Source organism: Varanus komodoensis, unplaced genomic scaffold (genome assembly GCF_004798865.1).
Source record: "Varanus komodoensis strain SLA01 unplaced genomic scaffold, ASM479886v1 scaffold22, whole genome shotgun sequence".
NCBI classification, from domain to species: Eukaryota; Metazoa; Chordata; class Lepidosauria; order Squamata; family Varanidae; genus Varanus; species Varanus komodoensis.
In genome coordinates this window covers 18833128-18850160 of record NW_025335606.1, presented here as the reverse complement: position 1 = coordinate 18850160, position 17033 = coordinate 18833128, and the positions used below count along the sequence as shown (strand labels likewise).

Here is a 17033-nt window from a genome sequence, read left to right as displayed (position 1 = left end):
ACTTGCTGAGGAGGATCCCTCTGAGGAAGAGGAAGACAGGGAGGAGGTTAGCAGTGATGTGATACAATCCATTATGAAAAAATGGAATGAGTGCCAGGATTTCTTTGAAAAGCACCACCCCAACATAACTGTAACGAACAGAGTGTTGAATCTTATGAACGATAACATGGTCTCTCATTTCTGGAGGGTTATGCAGCGCAGGAAAAAACAAGTGACTATAGACAGATTTTTCATCAAAATTGACCCTGCAGCTAAGAGACAAAGAAGAGAGGAAACCCCTGAAAGAGATCTCCCCAATAGCCTTATGGAGGGGGACTCTCCCCCAAACAATAACCTCCCCCACACCTAGGTTAGTGTTCTCCACTGTACTGTACAGTACTTTGTTACTTTGTTGTTCTTTGTCACTCTGTTTCAAATTTTTCTGATAAAAAATAGTAACAGAATGGATTAACCTTATTTACATTGAACCTTAAGCAGAAATTTGACTTGGCTCACGACCAAAAATTGGCTCACAATCACATTCAGAGGGGCCAGAACAGATTAACCTTATTTACATTGAATCTTATGGGGAAATTTGACTTGGGTCACACCCAATTGGGTCACAACCAGAGTCGCGGAACAGATTAAGTTCGTGAGCCAAGGTACCACTGTACAATGAAGAAATGAATGTTGCAGATCAATCCAGAGAAGACTGAAGTACTGTTGGTTAGTAGATGAGCAACACTGAGATTGAAGACCCAGCCTGTTTTAGACTGGGTTGCATTCCTTCGAAGGATCAGCTTGGGTATGCCTTTTGAATACATGAGAGCCAGTGTGGTGTAGTGGTTAAGAGCATGGGACTGGGACTCAGGCAATCTGGGTTCGAGTCCCCGCTCAGCCATGGAGCCAACTGGGTGACTTTGGGCCAGTCACAGACTGTCAGCCCAACCTACCTCACAGGGTTGTTGTTGTGGGGATAAGATGGAGGAGGAGAATGATGTAAGCTGCCTTGAGCCCTTTGTAGGAAAAAGGCAGGATATAAATCAGAAAAATAAATAAAATAAATAAAATAGCTCCTGGAAGATGACATGGTTGCTATGTCCAGGAGTGCCTTTGTCAAGCTTTGGTTGGTGCCTCAGTTGTGATCCTTCCTGAAAGTGATTCTGCACTGGCCACAGTGATTCATGCCTTCATCAATTCCTTTTTGGATTAAAATAATGCATTCTCTGTGGGGGTGTCAGAGACTGCTTTTTGGCCTGCACCTTATCGACCATATTATACTGGTCTTACACCAACTGCACTGGCTTCCAATTTGTTTTCAGGTGCATGCTGGATCTTACTTTAAAGCACTGAATATTTCTTGGCCAGAATATCTGAAAGCCTGCCTTCTCCCATATGACCCTTCTCATATTCTGCTTCAGAGAACCTGTTTGTATATCCCAGAGAAAACAGGCTAACCAGAACACACAGCAGTATATTTTCTGTGGCAGTCTCCCAGTTCCCTTCCTAGGGTAGTTTCAGATTTGTTTAGCTTTAAGTAAGCCATTAAAACTTTTTTGTTCACCATACCTTTTGGATAATTTAAAATGTAACTAACATTGTTTTTGTAAAACTGATTTTGCTCTTGTTCTAATTCTGTTTGCTATAGTATCTTACAGATTTTAAGTTAAATTTTTGAAAACTAGTCATTTTGAGCCGAACAATGACTCATAAATAATTTTATAAATAACTTATTTAAGAAGATTAGACTATATAGATTTCTGGCTATTGTTTCTATTTAATTCTTGCATTGTTTTATAAATTTTGTGTCCACTTTAATTCTCCTCCAAGCATTATCTCTCCTCCTTTACAACTGTTGAGTAAATTAACACTGGACCAGAACTATGTACAGGAGGAACCTTAAAACAGGTTTTATTTTGAGCCAAAGTAGTTCATTTCACACAAAAAAGTTGCATTCTGTATTCCAAATACTGAAACTCAAACTTTAAATTCATTTTTCCCAGATGCTTTTTTATTAGTGGCATGGGTGTAGAATTATATGGATTTATCTCAAGAGTTCAGTACTATTCTGGTGAGAGGTCTTTGGGGGTGGTCTTCTAGTTTTAGATTGGTGATATCATTGCTGTGATGTGTAGATTCACTTTTCCTTTCCCACTATGTTATCCAGTTGAATACTCTGAAGCCTGCAAAACCTATTTAAGATATAATAGTAATGTCTGCTGTGAATACACTTCGATAGGGCAGCAGGATTAAGGTGGAAAGTCTGAATAAATTATACACATATAGGCCTGACAGTGCCACCATAAATCCTAATTTTGGGAAGAATAAAAGTAACTTAAGTGAAGCCCTTAGTTCTACAGTATCACACATAAGTTCCATGTTAAGCTCATAGAAACATAAGAAGAGCTGCTCTGGATCAGATCAATATGTATCTATCTAATCCAGCTTTCTGTTCCCTCAGTAGCCAATCAGATGTCTATGGGAAGCTCACAAAAGCAGAAAATGAGTGCAATATCACCCTCCCACTGATGTCCCCCAATATCACTGATGGTATTGAATACTGCTTTCGATACTGGACATAATATCAAGACCATCATGACTAGTAGCCATTGACAGCCTTCTCCTCCATAAATTTCTCTAGTACCATTTTAAAGCTGTCCAAATTGGTAGCCATCACTACTTCTTGTAGTATTAAACACTATAGTTTATGCACTGTGTGAAGAAATTGTTTTTGCTGTCATGAAGCTTTATTGGAAACCCCAAAATGATATTTGAATTTTGGATCAGCTGTACCTTTTCATAGCTGAACCTTTCTTGCAGTGACAAATATTAAGAACTAAAGAAACCAAACTACTTTTATTTAACAGAGATAATGGCATTTTATTAACAACAAATGGCTTGCAAAGTTCAGGAAGATGCATATAATATGTAGGATTCCACTGGGATAATAATTTTTCTTGATGCTAAAAGCAAGATTCTGCTCACATTAACCTGACCTAGGGTGGTAAAGAGAGATAAAATTAAGGAGTTAGTTCTTAAATCCCTATGAAATCTTTTCCCTTGTACTGAGAAGAGTTGTAGTGTTCACTAAATGCACATAGACTAAGAACAATGAACCAGTGTTTGCCTGGTTTCTCCCCAATCCTTAATGTTACCAGCACAGATTCCTACATCCCCACAATTTCTTGGCCCCTCTGCAATCACCAGCACATCCATATGATCCAGAGTCCACCCTTATTTTGCTCCTCCTTTTCTCTTTTGTTCAATTCAACATTTATTACTTGGTCAGCATTGAGAATGCTCCTACCATAGCTTGTCTGCACTTTACATATAGCTTCCTAATCACTGTTATTCTAGAAATCCAGTAGTGAGACAAGAGCTTTTCCTTCCTTCCTCTCCCTAAAGCCCTTGATGCCCATTGAAAAAGTGCTCTGGAGAGATTTCCAGGCCTCCAGAGCAATTCTGAGATATATAGGGGCTGTAGGGTACAGGGAGACTTCCCACCTCCCACTTCCACTGAAACTGATTGTCTACAGAATGGCAGAATTGCATCCAACCCTTAACCTGTGCTCCATCTTCTGCTGCAACAACTCAAATTAGTCTTCGAGACTGCCATTCTCCATCCCAAATTCCTTCAATTCTGCATTTACTCTGAAAGAGAGATGGAACAGTTGTAGTAAACAACAAGGAGGAAAAAGAATCAAACAAAATGAGGAGACAAATCCTCAAAGAATGCTGAAGTATTACACAATTTGAATTAAAGTTCAAAGTACCCAAGGTGTTTGGTTTCACCCTTCCTTGAAGCAAATAATACAACTGATTAAAGTACTCCAATCACAGCTTAAAAGACGATTTGATAGGATTGATTGCCTATTCCAGCCTTCCCCAACCTGTTTTGGGCTTTGTTAACTAGCATGCCTGATTATTGGCCATGCTAGCTGGGGCTGATGAGAGTTGTCATTCTAAACATCTGCAAGGTACCAGGCTATGGGAGGTTGAAATACAGACCATGCCCAAATCCTTTCTTCTTTATTCTGAGGCGCATGTGGAAGTGATTAACTATTAGGAACACATAAATATATCCAAATAGGCATGAAAAACAGTATAGTTACAACTATCATCTTCCACAGAGCAGAAGCTACAAAATGCTATGTCAGAAGTAATTCACAACATATTTCCATACATAAAAAGAGATATGAGGAATCATAGTGCATAAAAATTGTGGAATCAGCCAACATTATGTTTTGTCCTGAACCTATTAAATCCTAAATACTTAAAACCAATGAACTACAAAGTCTACAAGCTATACCTATTTAATTTTACATTAAAATCCTTCAACATCGAGGACAACCAAAGAGCACCCCATTCCAAGAACATAAAATTAAGCTAGCTGTACTAGATCCCAGCCCCCTGACCCAGAACTTCTCATCTATCACAGAACTCACTCATGCTCAACATACTCCCACCTTCAACACACCTGCTGCATCTCTGCTGCAAATCAAAATTGTGTTTGGAGGCTGCTTCCAGATATTCTTTTGCTTTGTGATTTTCTTCTTGAAATAATTCTCTGGGGACAAAAGAGGTGGTGAGATGTTTCTTAAGTCAAGTCTGTCAGGTTACTTCTTGCTTTCTAGGTATGTATTGTGCACATGAAACATACCTATCCCAGGAGCCACCAGGTATTCTAGTGCAACCTTGCCCAACCTGGTGCCTTCCAGATGTTTTATACTATAGCTCCTAGCATTCCTGACCATTTGCTATGCTAGTTAGGACTAAAGGGGACTAAAAGCTAAGTTTTTTGAAGGACACCAAGTTGGAGAAGACTGTTCTAATGTCTTCTCATATTACTTTGCTCAAGATTACTGGTTGCCTTGCCGTTGCAAATATTATACTTGGTTTCTGTTTTAAAGCCATTTTTGGAAAAAGTGAAATTTACAAATTGATTATTTTACTGGACAGTCTATAGAAGTAACACAGATATTTAGATGGGTCAAACTGTAAACAGAATTCAGATTACACTCACAGGGTAGCTGCAGCTTGCTGGCTCTTCAGGAGTTTTCTCTCCTCAGTTAAGGCAGACTGGTTCAACAAATCTAACTCCTCTTGAACATGGGCTAGTTTCTCCTGTATCAGTTTTTCTGGGAAAATATTGGAACACAAGACTATGTTTAGGCATGTCAAGATAAAGAACCCTTTCTGCCTTAAGCAGAAGGTGCAGAGGAACTTTAAGAGGACAAGGTTTGGGAACTCAGTGGACTGACTTAGATGTGGTGCTTGAAAAGTTGGCCAAACAACAGAGAACTATTCATAAGGTTGCCAGAATCAGGGAGCTAGCTGTCAGTCAGCCACCCTACTGAACAGTTAGCAGTGGGATACCATCTCTCTCTGAGTTTGTTTCTCAAGCTTCCCAAGCCTGAACAATGCTGCCACCATTGCTACCAAACCATCACAGAAAGTTAAGTCATTGAAAAAGCTTCTTCTAACATTTTATTTTACATCACTCCTGAAAGCAATGTGATTGAAAATAAAAGGAGAGCCCTGGTGAAGTTATTCTTTGACTGGAAACTAGAACTATCAGTCCCAAAATATTAATTCCTCTACTTTTCCATGCCTTTTTCCATTTATGGAGAGCTTGGGGAGGCTCAAAATGTAGTGCACTGACCAGAAAAAATTACACATACCCACTACTGTGGCTCTGAGGCAATTCTGACATTTCAGAGTCACCTCAGACTGCTTTGGACATACAAGTTTGCCTTAGAATCTAATATCTCTGAGACAGGGTATTCATCTTGATTTATGCTTCATCCATGGTAAATATACAACTCTATTACCTATTTTTATATTTTCTGCTTCAAATAAAATTAGGAAAATACGCTTCAGCACCAGGGATAGGGAGCTCATTGCTTTCATAGCTATAAGTTTTTCAAAACTATAAACGGGCACTGATGCAGATCTGCCAGTGCTTGCTGTCTTTTTCCTTTTTTGTTTTGTTTTTAAAGGAATAAGCACATTCCACACTGTATGTGCAAAACCAATGGCCATGTTGCCTGGGAAAGTGGGGTGGGAATTAAAATTAGTTTTCCTGTTGCTGAAAAAATCTAAGTTCTAAGAACATGCAATATTCCATAAAAGTAGTATAACCTTGAAGAAAGGTGCTTGGATCTCATATGGCAAGTACATAGCAAATGTGTAATGATAGTGTTAAACATTATCATTTGAAATAACCCTTACATGTATTGGTTTCCTAAATATCCCACATTGTGTGGTCTCTCTCACCTTCATTGAGCAAACACTCCTTGCTATCTCTCAGGTCAGCCACTGACTTCTCCTTACCCTGAAAAGACAGCAAACAGAATAGAATGGAAAGGAGAACGATCCACAAATCACATTGCCACCAGGACCAAGGGAGATGCAAAGTGATGCAAGAGATCTATGAATAGGGTTTCCATTGGTTTTCTTAAACTGCTAATAACAGCCATGGAGAGGGGTGGGGGAATAGGTTTAGGACCAGAGCATCAGGGGAAAGCCTTCTAACTTTTTCTCCCAGCACCATTCATCTCCTCAAAATTACTGAGACACATATGCACACACCAAAGTTGCACAAGGCAAAACATTGTAGGTATATGAGTACCTACTGGTTTTGTCCCATATGTCAAATACCAACTTGAGGAGAGGGGTGTTTTAATCAGGAACATATCACAGTGAAAAGGAAACCTGTAAAAATCGAAAGAATCATCATCATCACCATAAATATTGTTGCTTTAATAATTAGGAAAACTTCTCTTTTAGAAATGTGATCCTGATGCATATTGTCACTTCCCATGACTGTTAATAACAGTAAAAATGCAGCAAATTAATATATCTCTAGTATCATATCATTGTCCTTCCACAAACATGAAAGGATTGTTGATGGAGGTTCATGCCAGCTACATTCCTCTGCCTGATGTGTCAGTCTGCAGGAAGCCAATGTGAATATAGATGTATGCATGTAGGAGTCACTGTATGGATGTGACTCTATTCAGTCAAGGTTTCTGCCCCTATAGAGAGAGCACATATGGCTCACTTCAGACTGGCAGCAATTGCCATGGTGGGGATAGGGTTGAGAATCTCAGATGCCCATATCTAGGGACGGAGCTAGCTGTATGTTCTCAATAGCTCTTTTGTGTAGTCAGTACTTGAAGGTATCACATACTTGAACAGAGCTAATATTTGTACCTCTTTGTACATGTTCTTGCTGGTCTGGCTCATATGAGAAACCTCAAAATGTATAGCAGGTAATTTTGCTAAGGACATGTTTGTCCAGGCATAAGAGTTACAATGGCTATCATGTTGCCAGCTTGTGAGCGCTCCTCGATTCGGAGCTGTCCTTGGAAGCTCAAGTGACTGCGGTGGCGAGAAGCGTTTTCCTTCAGCTTCAGATAATCTATCAGCTGCGCCCCTACCTGGAGGAAGACTGCCTAGTGACAGTGACACATGCATTGGTTACTTCCCGGTTGGATTTCTGTAATGCGCTCTACATGGGGCTGCCCCTGAAGATAGTCCGGATACTTCAGATGGTGCAAAACAGAACAGCCAGGTTGCTGATGGGGACTGGGTGTTATTCTCACATAACCCCAGTCCTCTACCAGCTTCACTGGCTTCCCATCTAAGTCCAGGCTCAATTCAAGGTGCTGGTTATTACCTATAAAACCCTAAACGGCTTGGAACCTGGATACCTGAAGGAACGCATTCTTCCATATTTGCCCTCCCGCCCCTTGAGATTGGCAGCAGAGGCTCTCCTCCGGGAACCCTCCGTGAAAGATATTAGGAGGCAAAGTACCCGGAGGAGGGCTTTCTCTGCGGTGGCTCCTCATCTATGGAATGCACTCCCCAGAGAGGTCCGCCTGACACCGTCGTTATTTGTTTTTCAGTGCCAGGTTAAGACCTTTTTATTCCAGAGGTATTTTAATCAGTTTTAATATTGTTTTTTCTATGTTTTTATAATTGCAGCCAGTGTGGGTCGGGAATGTTATTTATGTTATTTATGTTATTACATTGTAAGCTGTCCTGAGGCTTTTTTGAGTTTAGGACGGCATATAAATATTTTAAATAAATAAATAAATAAATAAATAATCAGTACTAACATGGCAACGACACAGCACATTTTAGCCTAATATCTCATCTTGTCTGATCTTACATAGCGCAGGCTGACCATGGAAGCAGTAGGTAACTAGATAATTTTTCCCTGGACTGAATTGTCTTATGGGGAGCCCCTTTGGATAGCCACACACATTGCATCAGTTGTGAGACACACAACAGCTCTCTACTCCAATCTCCCCCTCCCCACAACACACATACACACACTATTCCATGCCCCTACATTCTATACACAGAGGGTGCAAAAAATGTATACACATTTTAAGAGATGTTATCTATATATTACTTTTTGAAGTTGAATTGAATTACAGTAGCAATGTGTAGTATGATGTTTGCTCAAAAGATAGTGTTAATCAAATGAATGCTAACATCACCATGCAACAGTTTTTAATACAGTTTTTTCCTTTCTTACAATGTGTATACATTTTTGGCATCCACTGTATATGTTAACATGCCAGCCAATTCTAATTTTGCATACATGAACAATTGTATATATTATGTTTATTTAAATCATAGCACCATCATGACAAGAATAGATAAAGTTTGCCTCTGCTATTGTGATGTCCCCATCACCTCCCACTCACTAAGTGGTCATATGTCTCATAAACTTTGTCCTTAAGAGCCAACCCTTGTTGTGTCAGTGTCTGGAAGCTGCAGAAAGTGCTACAGGAATGGAGTCTACTGAAAAGCAAGATAAGACTAAGGGCACAAGTCTTGCCCTTCAAAATGCCCAAGATTCCACAGACAGCAGTCTCTGAAAAAAATAACATTTCTTCCCATGTTCCTTAATCCCAATATAGTCCTTATTTCTCTAGTGTTCTGCCTGTTCCTCCTGACAACATTTTCCCATTCCTATATTATATCCATCAGAAGAACACCAAGGAACTCTTCCATAGTTTCTGTCCTTGCTACTTGAATTAATACTGTCACACTTCCTCATCCAGACACAGAACCCAGCAGCCTCTCTTTTCAGGTACCTTCCAATGTATCTAGTTCTTTTGATGTCAGTTTGTTTCTAAAGCAAGGGACACAATTCAAGAATATACTACTCTATTTCTGCTGTATTCACATACTGTCACACACAAATGAACATGACAAGGATTAGACATACTGCAAGAAAACTCATTAAAGGACCTGGTCTTACATAAAGGTCCCAGAGACTCTTGTGCTTCTCTATCAATTCATCAAGTTGCTGCTGAAATTTTGATCTGAAAGCAAAAACACACACACAGAGGTCAGGGCATGGCAAGAGCAGAGTAAAATCATTGCAAGGGAGACAGCAGCATATTTCTAAGCCAAGGAACTGCCTAGGCTGCACCAGACCAAGAGCACGTCCAGTCCAGTGCTTCATATTCAACAGCAAACATACAAATGTCCCAACAAAGCTCATAAGTAGAGCAAACTGGAAATTACTATTACTTTCCACTTGTCCCCTGTACTTTATAATCAGAAATATACTATCTCTGAATATGGAAGTTACATATAGCTGATTGTAATTACCAGACCATTCTGCATCAATTTATCCAGACCACTTTAATACCTGTTTAAACTATGGGTTATTCTTATTTCTTTTGGTAATTAATTTGCAGTGCTTTGCAGTGGTTCCGCTCCTATCTCAATGGCCGGTTCCAGAAGGTGGTGCTGGGGGACTATGGCTCTGCGCCATGGCAGTTATGCCATGGAGTACCGCAGGGGTCCATTTTGTCCCCGTTGCTGTTCAACATCTACTTGAAACCACTGGGAGAGGTCATCAGGAGGTGTGGGCTGCGGAACCATCAGTACGCTGACAATATCCAGCTCTACCTCTCGTTTTCCACCAATCCAGGTGAGGCAGTGGCTGTACTGAACCGGTGCCTGGCCGAGGTAATGGGCTGGATGAGGGCCAATAAACTGAAGCTCAATCCAGACAAGATGGAGGTCCTGTTGGTTGGTGGTTCGGGCTTCGGAGAGGATGAACTGAACCTTGTTCTGAATGGGGTTGCACTCCCTCCTAGGGACAAGGTTCGCAGCTTGGGAGTGCTCCTCGACCCGGAGCTTTCACTAGAAGCTCAGGTGACAGCAGCGGAGAGGAGCGCTTTCCTCCAGCTTCGGCTGATTCACCAGCTATGCCCCTATCTGGAGTACGACTGCCTCGCGACAGTGACACATGCACTGGTGACTTCCCGTCTTGACTTCTGTTACGCGCTCTACGTGGGGCTACCCTTGAAGACGGTCCGGATACTTCAATTGGTTCAAAATAGAGCTGCCAGGCTGCTGATGGGGACTGGGCATTATGTTCACATGACTCCAGTTCTCCGTCAGCTTCACTGGCTTCCCATTGAAGTCCGGGCCCAATTCAAGGTGTTGGTGATGAACTATAAAGCCCTAAACGGCTTGGGTCCTGGTTACCTGAAGGCGCGCTTGCATCCATATATGCCCAGCCGCCCCTTGAGATCGGCAGGGGAGGCCCTTCTCCGGGAACCCTCCGTGAAAGAAATTAGGAGGGTGGGTACTTGGAGGAGGGCTTTCTATGTTATGGAAACTTTTCCTAAGTTATGGAACGCGCTCCCCAGAGAGGTCCGCCTGGCGCCGTCGTTATTTGTTTTTCGGCGCCAGGCGAAGACCTTTTTATTCAAGCAGCATTTTAACTGTTAATATTATTGGATTTTATCTGGCCAGGGCGGCTTATTTTATACTGTATCTTTGTATGTTTAATTTAATGTTTATATTTTTGATTTATATTATAATTATTTTAACTTATTGTTGTAAGCTGCCCCGAGGCTTCGGCGAATGGGGCGGCATAAAAATGTTTTAATAAAATAAATAAATAAATAAATAATTCCCTACAGCAGGGGTCCCCAACCTGCCACCCCCATGTTCCTTATGTGCAGCCTTCCAACCAGCTTGTTTACTACTATCACCCTCAAGGCATTTTCCCTCAGACCCTCACTGTTCTTCCTGCCTCAAGTGGCACCATCTACTGCTGTTTTTCCAGTCCCTTTCTTACAAAACACAATAGCAGCATGTTTCTTCTGATCTCCATGGTTCATTCTGTCATCCCCCTTTTGGTCTTATCCTCCATAGCAACATTTTAGCCATTCTGGATGTTTTGCTAGCAGGCAGAGTCAGGTACCCATACCACTCAGCTCTTCACCCCCTACCCTTTCCCTGCATCCTTAAGATCGGCGGGGGAGTCCTTGCTCCAGAAACCCTCTCTAAAGGAAGTACGGAGAGTGTCTACCTGGAGGAGGGCCTTCTCTGCAGTGACACCCAGAGTATGGAATCTGCTACCCAGAGAGGTCCGCCTGGTGCTGACGTTATACTCTTTCTGGCACCAGGTAAAAACCTTTTTATTCAACCATTATTTTAATAACCAATGGTTTTAGATTTTTTATTTTAATAACCAATGTTTTAGGATTTTTCCCTTCACAGTTGCACTTTCTATTTTTTCCTCCTTTTTCTTAAGTTTGTGATATACTTCATACTGTTTTAAATAATTGAGGTTTTATATTGTATTTTTATATTTTATAGTGTACTTTTATATTTTGTAAGCTGTCCTGAGTGCTTGGTAATAGGATGGGATATAAATGCTTGTAATAAATAAATAAATAACCTTGCTGAAGGCTATATATGTGTGAAAGAAAGATAAAGCTGCTGTGAGGATGGGTACAGGAGATGTCTGGCCTGCTTTTACAAAAATGGTGGGAAAAGGAGAGTAAAAGGCCTGGTATTTTTGCAAAAAGGACACAAGTATTTTGCATGCTGAACATTTCTAGAGGCTCCACACATCAAGGCTCCTCCAAGTGGCTTCCAAGGTTACTGGTGAGGTTGCTGCTTTAGGCAAAAGCATCCTTCCTTTCTCAACAAGAGCTGGTTGCTCTGACTTATTGCTTAATGTATTTATTTATTTGAATTCTAATCTGCCCCATTAGCCATACAGCTCTCTTTTGCCATTCCTCACCCACACACTCCAGCTAGGAGTCTTCTCATGCATCAATGATTGCACGAGCCAGTGAGTGGCCCCTTGGGTTGAGAGGGAAGCAGTATTATCTTAGCAGGAAAGCACATGGGATTCCCCTTCCCACATTTTCCTCCAGTCAAGTTCCCTTTCCCGTGGCTGCCATTTTACTTCTCATGATTGAGGCTTGGCTGGCAGGAAGTGATGTGTATGAGCACCTGCATATAATTTGAAGCCAACTTATTGGGATATCCTCTGCTCCAGGTGGGAGGCTGTCCTTTCATTCGATCTTTCTCTCTACTTGCCCTTTTTTGGAGTGCCCCCAGTTTTGAAAGTATTAGCATGTGGAGATTTAAACATGTTCACAGGCTTTGGCACCACATACATCTGTGAACAAACTTTTTCCAAGATGAAAATTGTGACATCCAAGTGTAGGTCAAGACTTAAAGATGAACACTTGCATGACATTTACAACACAGATTTTTATCACAAGGTTCTAGGAAATACCTCTGCTTGCTTTGCTTCAGTTTCTCCTCGTGGATCTTGGTTGCAAGTTCCTCAATATTTTGCTTACACTCTGAGTTCAGTTTCTGCTGCCTGATAAACAAGATGAAGCTTAGGTTCAGAATTAGCCTCCTAATTTTGTGGTGCTGAGCTGTGGTCATACAATACAATATATGAGGGAAGGCACTGTATACATTATAGAGAAATAAAATTTGATAGCAAGCCTGGCCCTAGACTAACATCATCCAGACTTTCTTAGAGATTCCTATTGCATTCTCCGCTTCAGCTGTGACAACCCTGCATAGAGCATAAAATACATTTATCTTCTATACCTTATGTTTTGCACTATATTGAGTAGATAATGTTATCTTAAAGTGTTCTTAACATTTGAATGCTTTGGGCCAAACCATATGAGCTATGGGACCAAGGTGCACACAGAAGGCATGCAATTCTTTCCTGTTGCGCTCAGTCCTGACAGAAATCCTACCCCGCTATTGTTTGGCATGTGAAGAAAGCTACCACCAGCCCCAGAAGTACTATTTCTGTCTCTAGATATCTGGCTCAGATTTAAGTTCCTATTGACATTACACAATGTGTGATTGGGCTGCTTCTGATTTATCCTGTTGTCTATAAAATATAGTTAATGAATGGATGGCAACATATATCCAATATATGTTTTTACCAAGCAAAAGTGCTAAGAGGGACAATACTCATATAACTATGTGATCCTGAGTTAATGGATCTTTTTGTTACAATTATGAATTTATAAAGTCTTTGCAGCTTAATATTATTCTCCCCCCCCCAAAGTAATTGTCGATAGTTTGATAGCATTTACTAGCAATTTCTGAACATCAAGTAACATATTAAGAAATTCAACATACAAAATAAATAAAGATGACCAAAGAGGCAAGACTGATGTCTCATTTTTAACCTGAGGGGCTTCCAGACAAGGCTTTTGTTATTGAGCAATCACCCTGTGATTTTACAGAAGCCCAGACATCTTCATTGCCTTATACTTGTAAACCTCATGTTTTTTTCACTATTTATTTTTTCATTCCATGAAAAAATCTGTTAAGGAGGAAGAGTTGGAATAGGTCTTTTGACTGATAGTGCTACCATAGCCTACCTTTGCATCTCAGTCTTTGTCTCCTCACAGTGTAGCTGCATGATTTTCCAGGCCTCTACAATGAAGATTAGTGTTAGCATTTAGCCACACAGTTGCTCCTTTTATGTGTAATTTTTCTACATGGTCATTTGAATTCTAGCTTTGAACTCATAGCAATATTCCTAGTTTCCAAATAATGCAATATATCTTATGAAATCTCATCAAACAGAATAGAGTACATAAGTCCTGTATTTAAGTACTTGCCTGGAAGATACAACAAATAAGAAAGTGCATACAGACAAGTAAGATGGGCTGGAGGAAAGGGAGTACTCCATCCTTCCCATGTGCGGAGTACAGAAACCTAACAGATTGTCAGAGGAGGGAAACCTAACTAGGAAAGGGATCTTGGTATTATTATGGATAGTTACGTGAAAGTATCAGTGCTGCTGCTGTGAAAAAATGAAATGTAAAGTTAGAGATCACTCAACTAAAATGAACTTTCTTGGGACTATAAGTTCTGCACCAGTCCTTCCTCATATGAAGCCATGTTGAACTAAAGATATATCTATAAAATTATTAAGTGGTGTTCTTCAATTACATTATATTTGGATCTCATTATACCTGACCTAATCCCAACCAGATATACCATCAGACCATAGATGGGAATGGAAAGAAGATCTTGCTGTATTTTGCTACAAAAGATAGCCTGATCTTTGTCATGGGTGATCTTTGTCACATATTTTTAGAGCACATGTGTGTATGCTACAGTGTTATCATTGTCGAAAGACTGTTTATTTTTGTATTCTATTGGAACTCTGTAAGCCACCCTGGAAATACTTTGTATTTAAGGAAAGGATATAAATGTGTATCATAACTATAACAACAGAGTAGCACAAAGATATTCAAGACAATAAAACAATTTTAAAGGGAACAAAATTTTTACAAAATAGGTGTGAGGAAGAAAGGGTAGTGTTTGTTGCTACAGAAGATTTAAATAAAAGGATATCTGGTTATAGAGGGCTACAGTGCAAAGTCTGTACCACAGGAAAGCACAGCCAGCTAATATTTTAAATTAAACCCATATAACATGAAACAACCATTAAGGAGAGTGAAGTTTGTCTTGCTCTTTAATAACATTGCCACAGACCATATCCAGTAGAATTTATGTAACATTCTCAAAACCACATTCCAGACCACAATCATAGTAATAATGAATGCCCCATATGGGGGGAAAATTCAGATTGACTCAGATAATAGATCCAGTGCTTGAAAAAAACGGGCTCTCCCTGCAACCAATATGCATATTGAAGGGGAGATGTTTTGGATGTGTGCTAAAACGGTCCTGAAAACCTCAAACAAGCACTCCCAAATTTGTTATCACCTTTCTTCTTGTTCAGTATTTCCTCAAGTGTTGACTTCTCAGCATGCACTACAAGAGAAGGAAAAGAATTCGCTCAGTTCTGCCTTTATGATAGTACAAGACTGGTAAGCGGAAGAGGCCCCAGTTTATCTTTTTATGCCATATGGATGATGCAAAGCTTGGAAAGAACTGTTCTCATTAAGTTATTGCATAGGTTGTTTCAAAGCAAACTTTGAAAATTATACATTATAGAAAATTTTATTTTGAGAAACCAGTGAGGTTAATTCAGAGAAAAGTAGTGCAGAAATACTTCAGACAAATCGTTCCCTGGATCTGCAGGTGCCGAGGGTTAGCCAACCTGTAATATATATTATCTCAAAATCTTGTGTGATGAAGAACTGACTAAAAAGTATACATCTTATACAAAGCTCATTCTGCTTTTGTGTCACTTTGCTCTCTATCTTCCTGGAATCTGGATCAATAGTTGTTTAGCTAGGAAGATGTGATGAGGTATTCCTGATAGCAATGTGCAGAAAATTGAAAATGGACAAAAGATCATGCAATACATTGGTAGCTATTAAAATAATTATATAATTTCAGTAAGCATATTTACCCATAAGTTTTCATAATAGGTTGCTAACTGAAAATGGAAGTGAGGAATACACTGGAAGCTGCACACTTATACACTCCCACTCACATATGATAAGCTATGGATTGTCATTATATTGGATACTGCTGGTAAAGGAGAAAATTGGAAACACATGATACATAATATTAAGAAGCTGAGCAAGCAGCAGCTACTTTTTGCACTGACTTCAAACTAAAGCAGTGTCTCTGAGCAGTGAAAAAATGCATTTTGAACAGCAGTATCCTGAAAGGATTAGAACCATTCTTAATTTGCCCTGGTGCTCATTCCCACCTGCCCTTCCCAAAAGAAGATATGAAACCTGCCTTACTATATTGCTAAGGATTACTTTACGGATAGTAATTTCCAAATCTAAAACCTTTCAAAAGGACCATTTATGTCTAGAGTTCTGTCTGGATTCATTGTGTTACAACTGAGCCAAAACAGGGGCTTAAGAATATAAATATAAAAAATATAATTTATCCAGGTAAGTCAAGTAATTTCAGTAAGAATCCTATATTCACAATGATCATGTTTTTATCACATAATTCTGGAATTACCTACATTTTTCCAGTTCCCTCTGTAGTGCATTGCTGTGCTTATTTGCCTCAGAGAACTCTTCACTTATTATCTTCTTGGCTAGAAACAAATGCAGCAAAAGAAAGAAAAGTGGGAATAAATGATCAGTGGAGTGCTAAAGCAGAGTGCTGGATCTGGATGCATCCAGAGAAAGATTTGAATCCTGCTTTGTAGTAGTACAAACCTTGAGCTAGTACCAGTAGTCTTAATTCAGTAACCCTATCTCTCTTGTTCCTAACTTTGGCTCTACCTAACAAACTGTGGAAGCAAAAATGATAAAACTGAGGTTGTACTTTGGGCACAACATGAGAAGGCAATATTAGTTGGAGAAGACAGTAATGCTAGGAAAAGTTGAAGGCAGAAGAAGAGGAGGAACACCAAATATGAGATGGATCAAACAACCAGATAATTCATGTAATACGGATCATGACAATAGTCTTAAATCACCACTAAATCTTCTGCCATGACTGTGTATCTGACCATAAATAGTTTCTTTCATATACATCATAAGAGTTACCAATTTGGGCTGACTTTTGAGGCTCAAGGCCATGATTGTTGGTAGAAGGTGAGAACATTTTGATTAATATAGGGTAGTTGTTTTGCTGAGGAGGGGAAGCATAATATTAATTTGTTTTTGTTACCCTTAGACCCAAAAATGTGAACTATAAATACTACAGGCAAGTTTGTATGTCACAACAATCCATCCTGGAAATAAGCCATAGTGGGTTGATCATTGTGCCAACAACTCAAGAGGCACCTGACAGACAACTAAGCTCACCTTGGGCTGTTTGTCTTCTCCCTCACCCTT

At 39.9% G+C, this 17033-nt stretch overlaps 1 protein-coding gene across 2 annotated transcripts in view; it reads right to left on the bottom strand.

Annotated features, from left to right (window-relative positions):
* Window positions 1-2820: 2820 nt before the first annotated feature.
* LOC123024019 (synaptonemal complex central element protein 1-like) overlaps window positions 2821-17033 on the bottom strand; it is a 37501-nt gene continuing 23288 nt past the window's right edge. The window contains exons 5-14 of one of the 2 annotated variants that reach the window (XM_044431263.1): window positions 16211-16285; window positions 15043-15090; window positions 13683-13737; window positions 12560-12649; window positions 9260-9323; window positions 6256-6313; window positions 5003-5117; window positions 4457-4546; window positions 3537-3630; window positions 2821-2975 (exon numbers count right to left, since the gene is read on the bottom strand). In XM_044431263.1, the coding sequence (XP_044287198.1) occupies window positions 3576-3630; window positions 4457-4546; window positions 5003-5117; window positions 6256-6313; window positions 9260-9323; window positions 12560-12649; window positions 13683-13737; window positions 15043-15090; window positions 16211-16285 (650 nt within the window). In that variant the 3' untranslated portion in view covers window positions 2821-2975; window positions 3537-3575. Of the gene's footprint in view, window positions 3631-4456; window positions 4547-5002; window positions 5118-6255; window positions 6314-9259; window positions 9324-12559; window positions 12650-13682; window positions 13738-15042; window positions 15091-16210; window positions 16286-17033 lie in introns of both variants that reach the window. The other variant, XM_044431262.1, reaches the window with a different exon arrangement.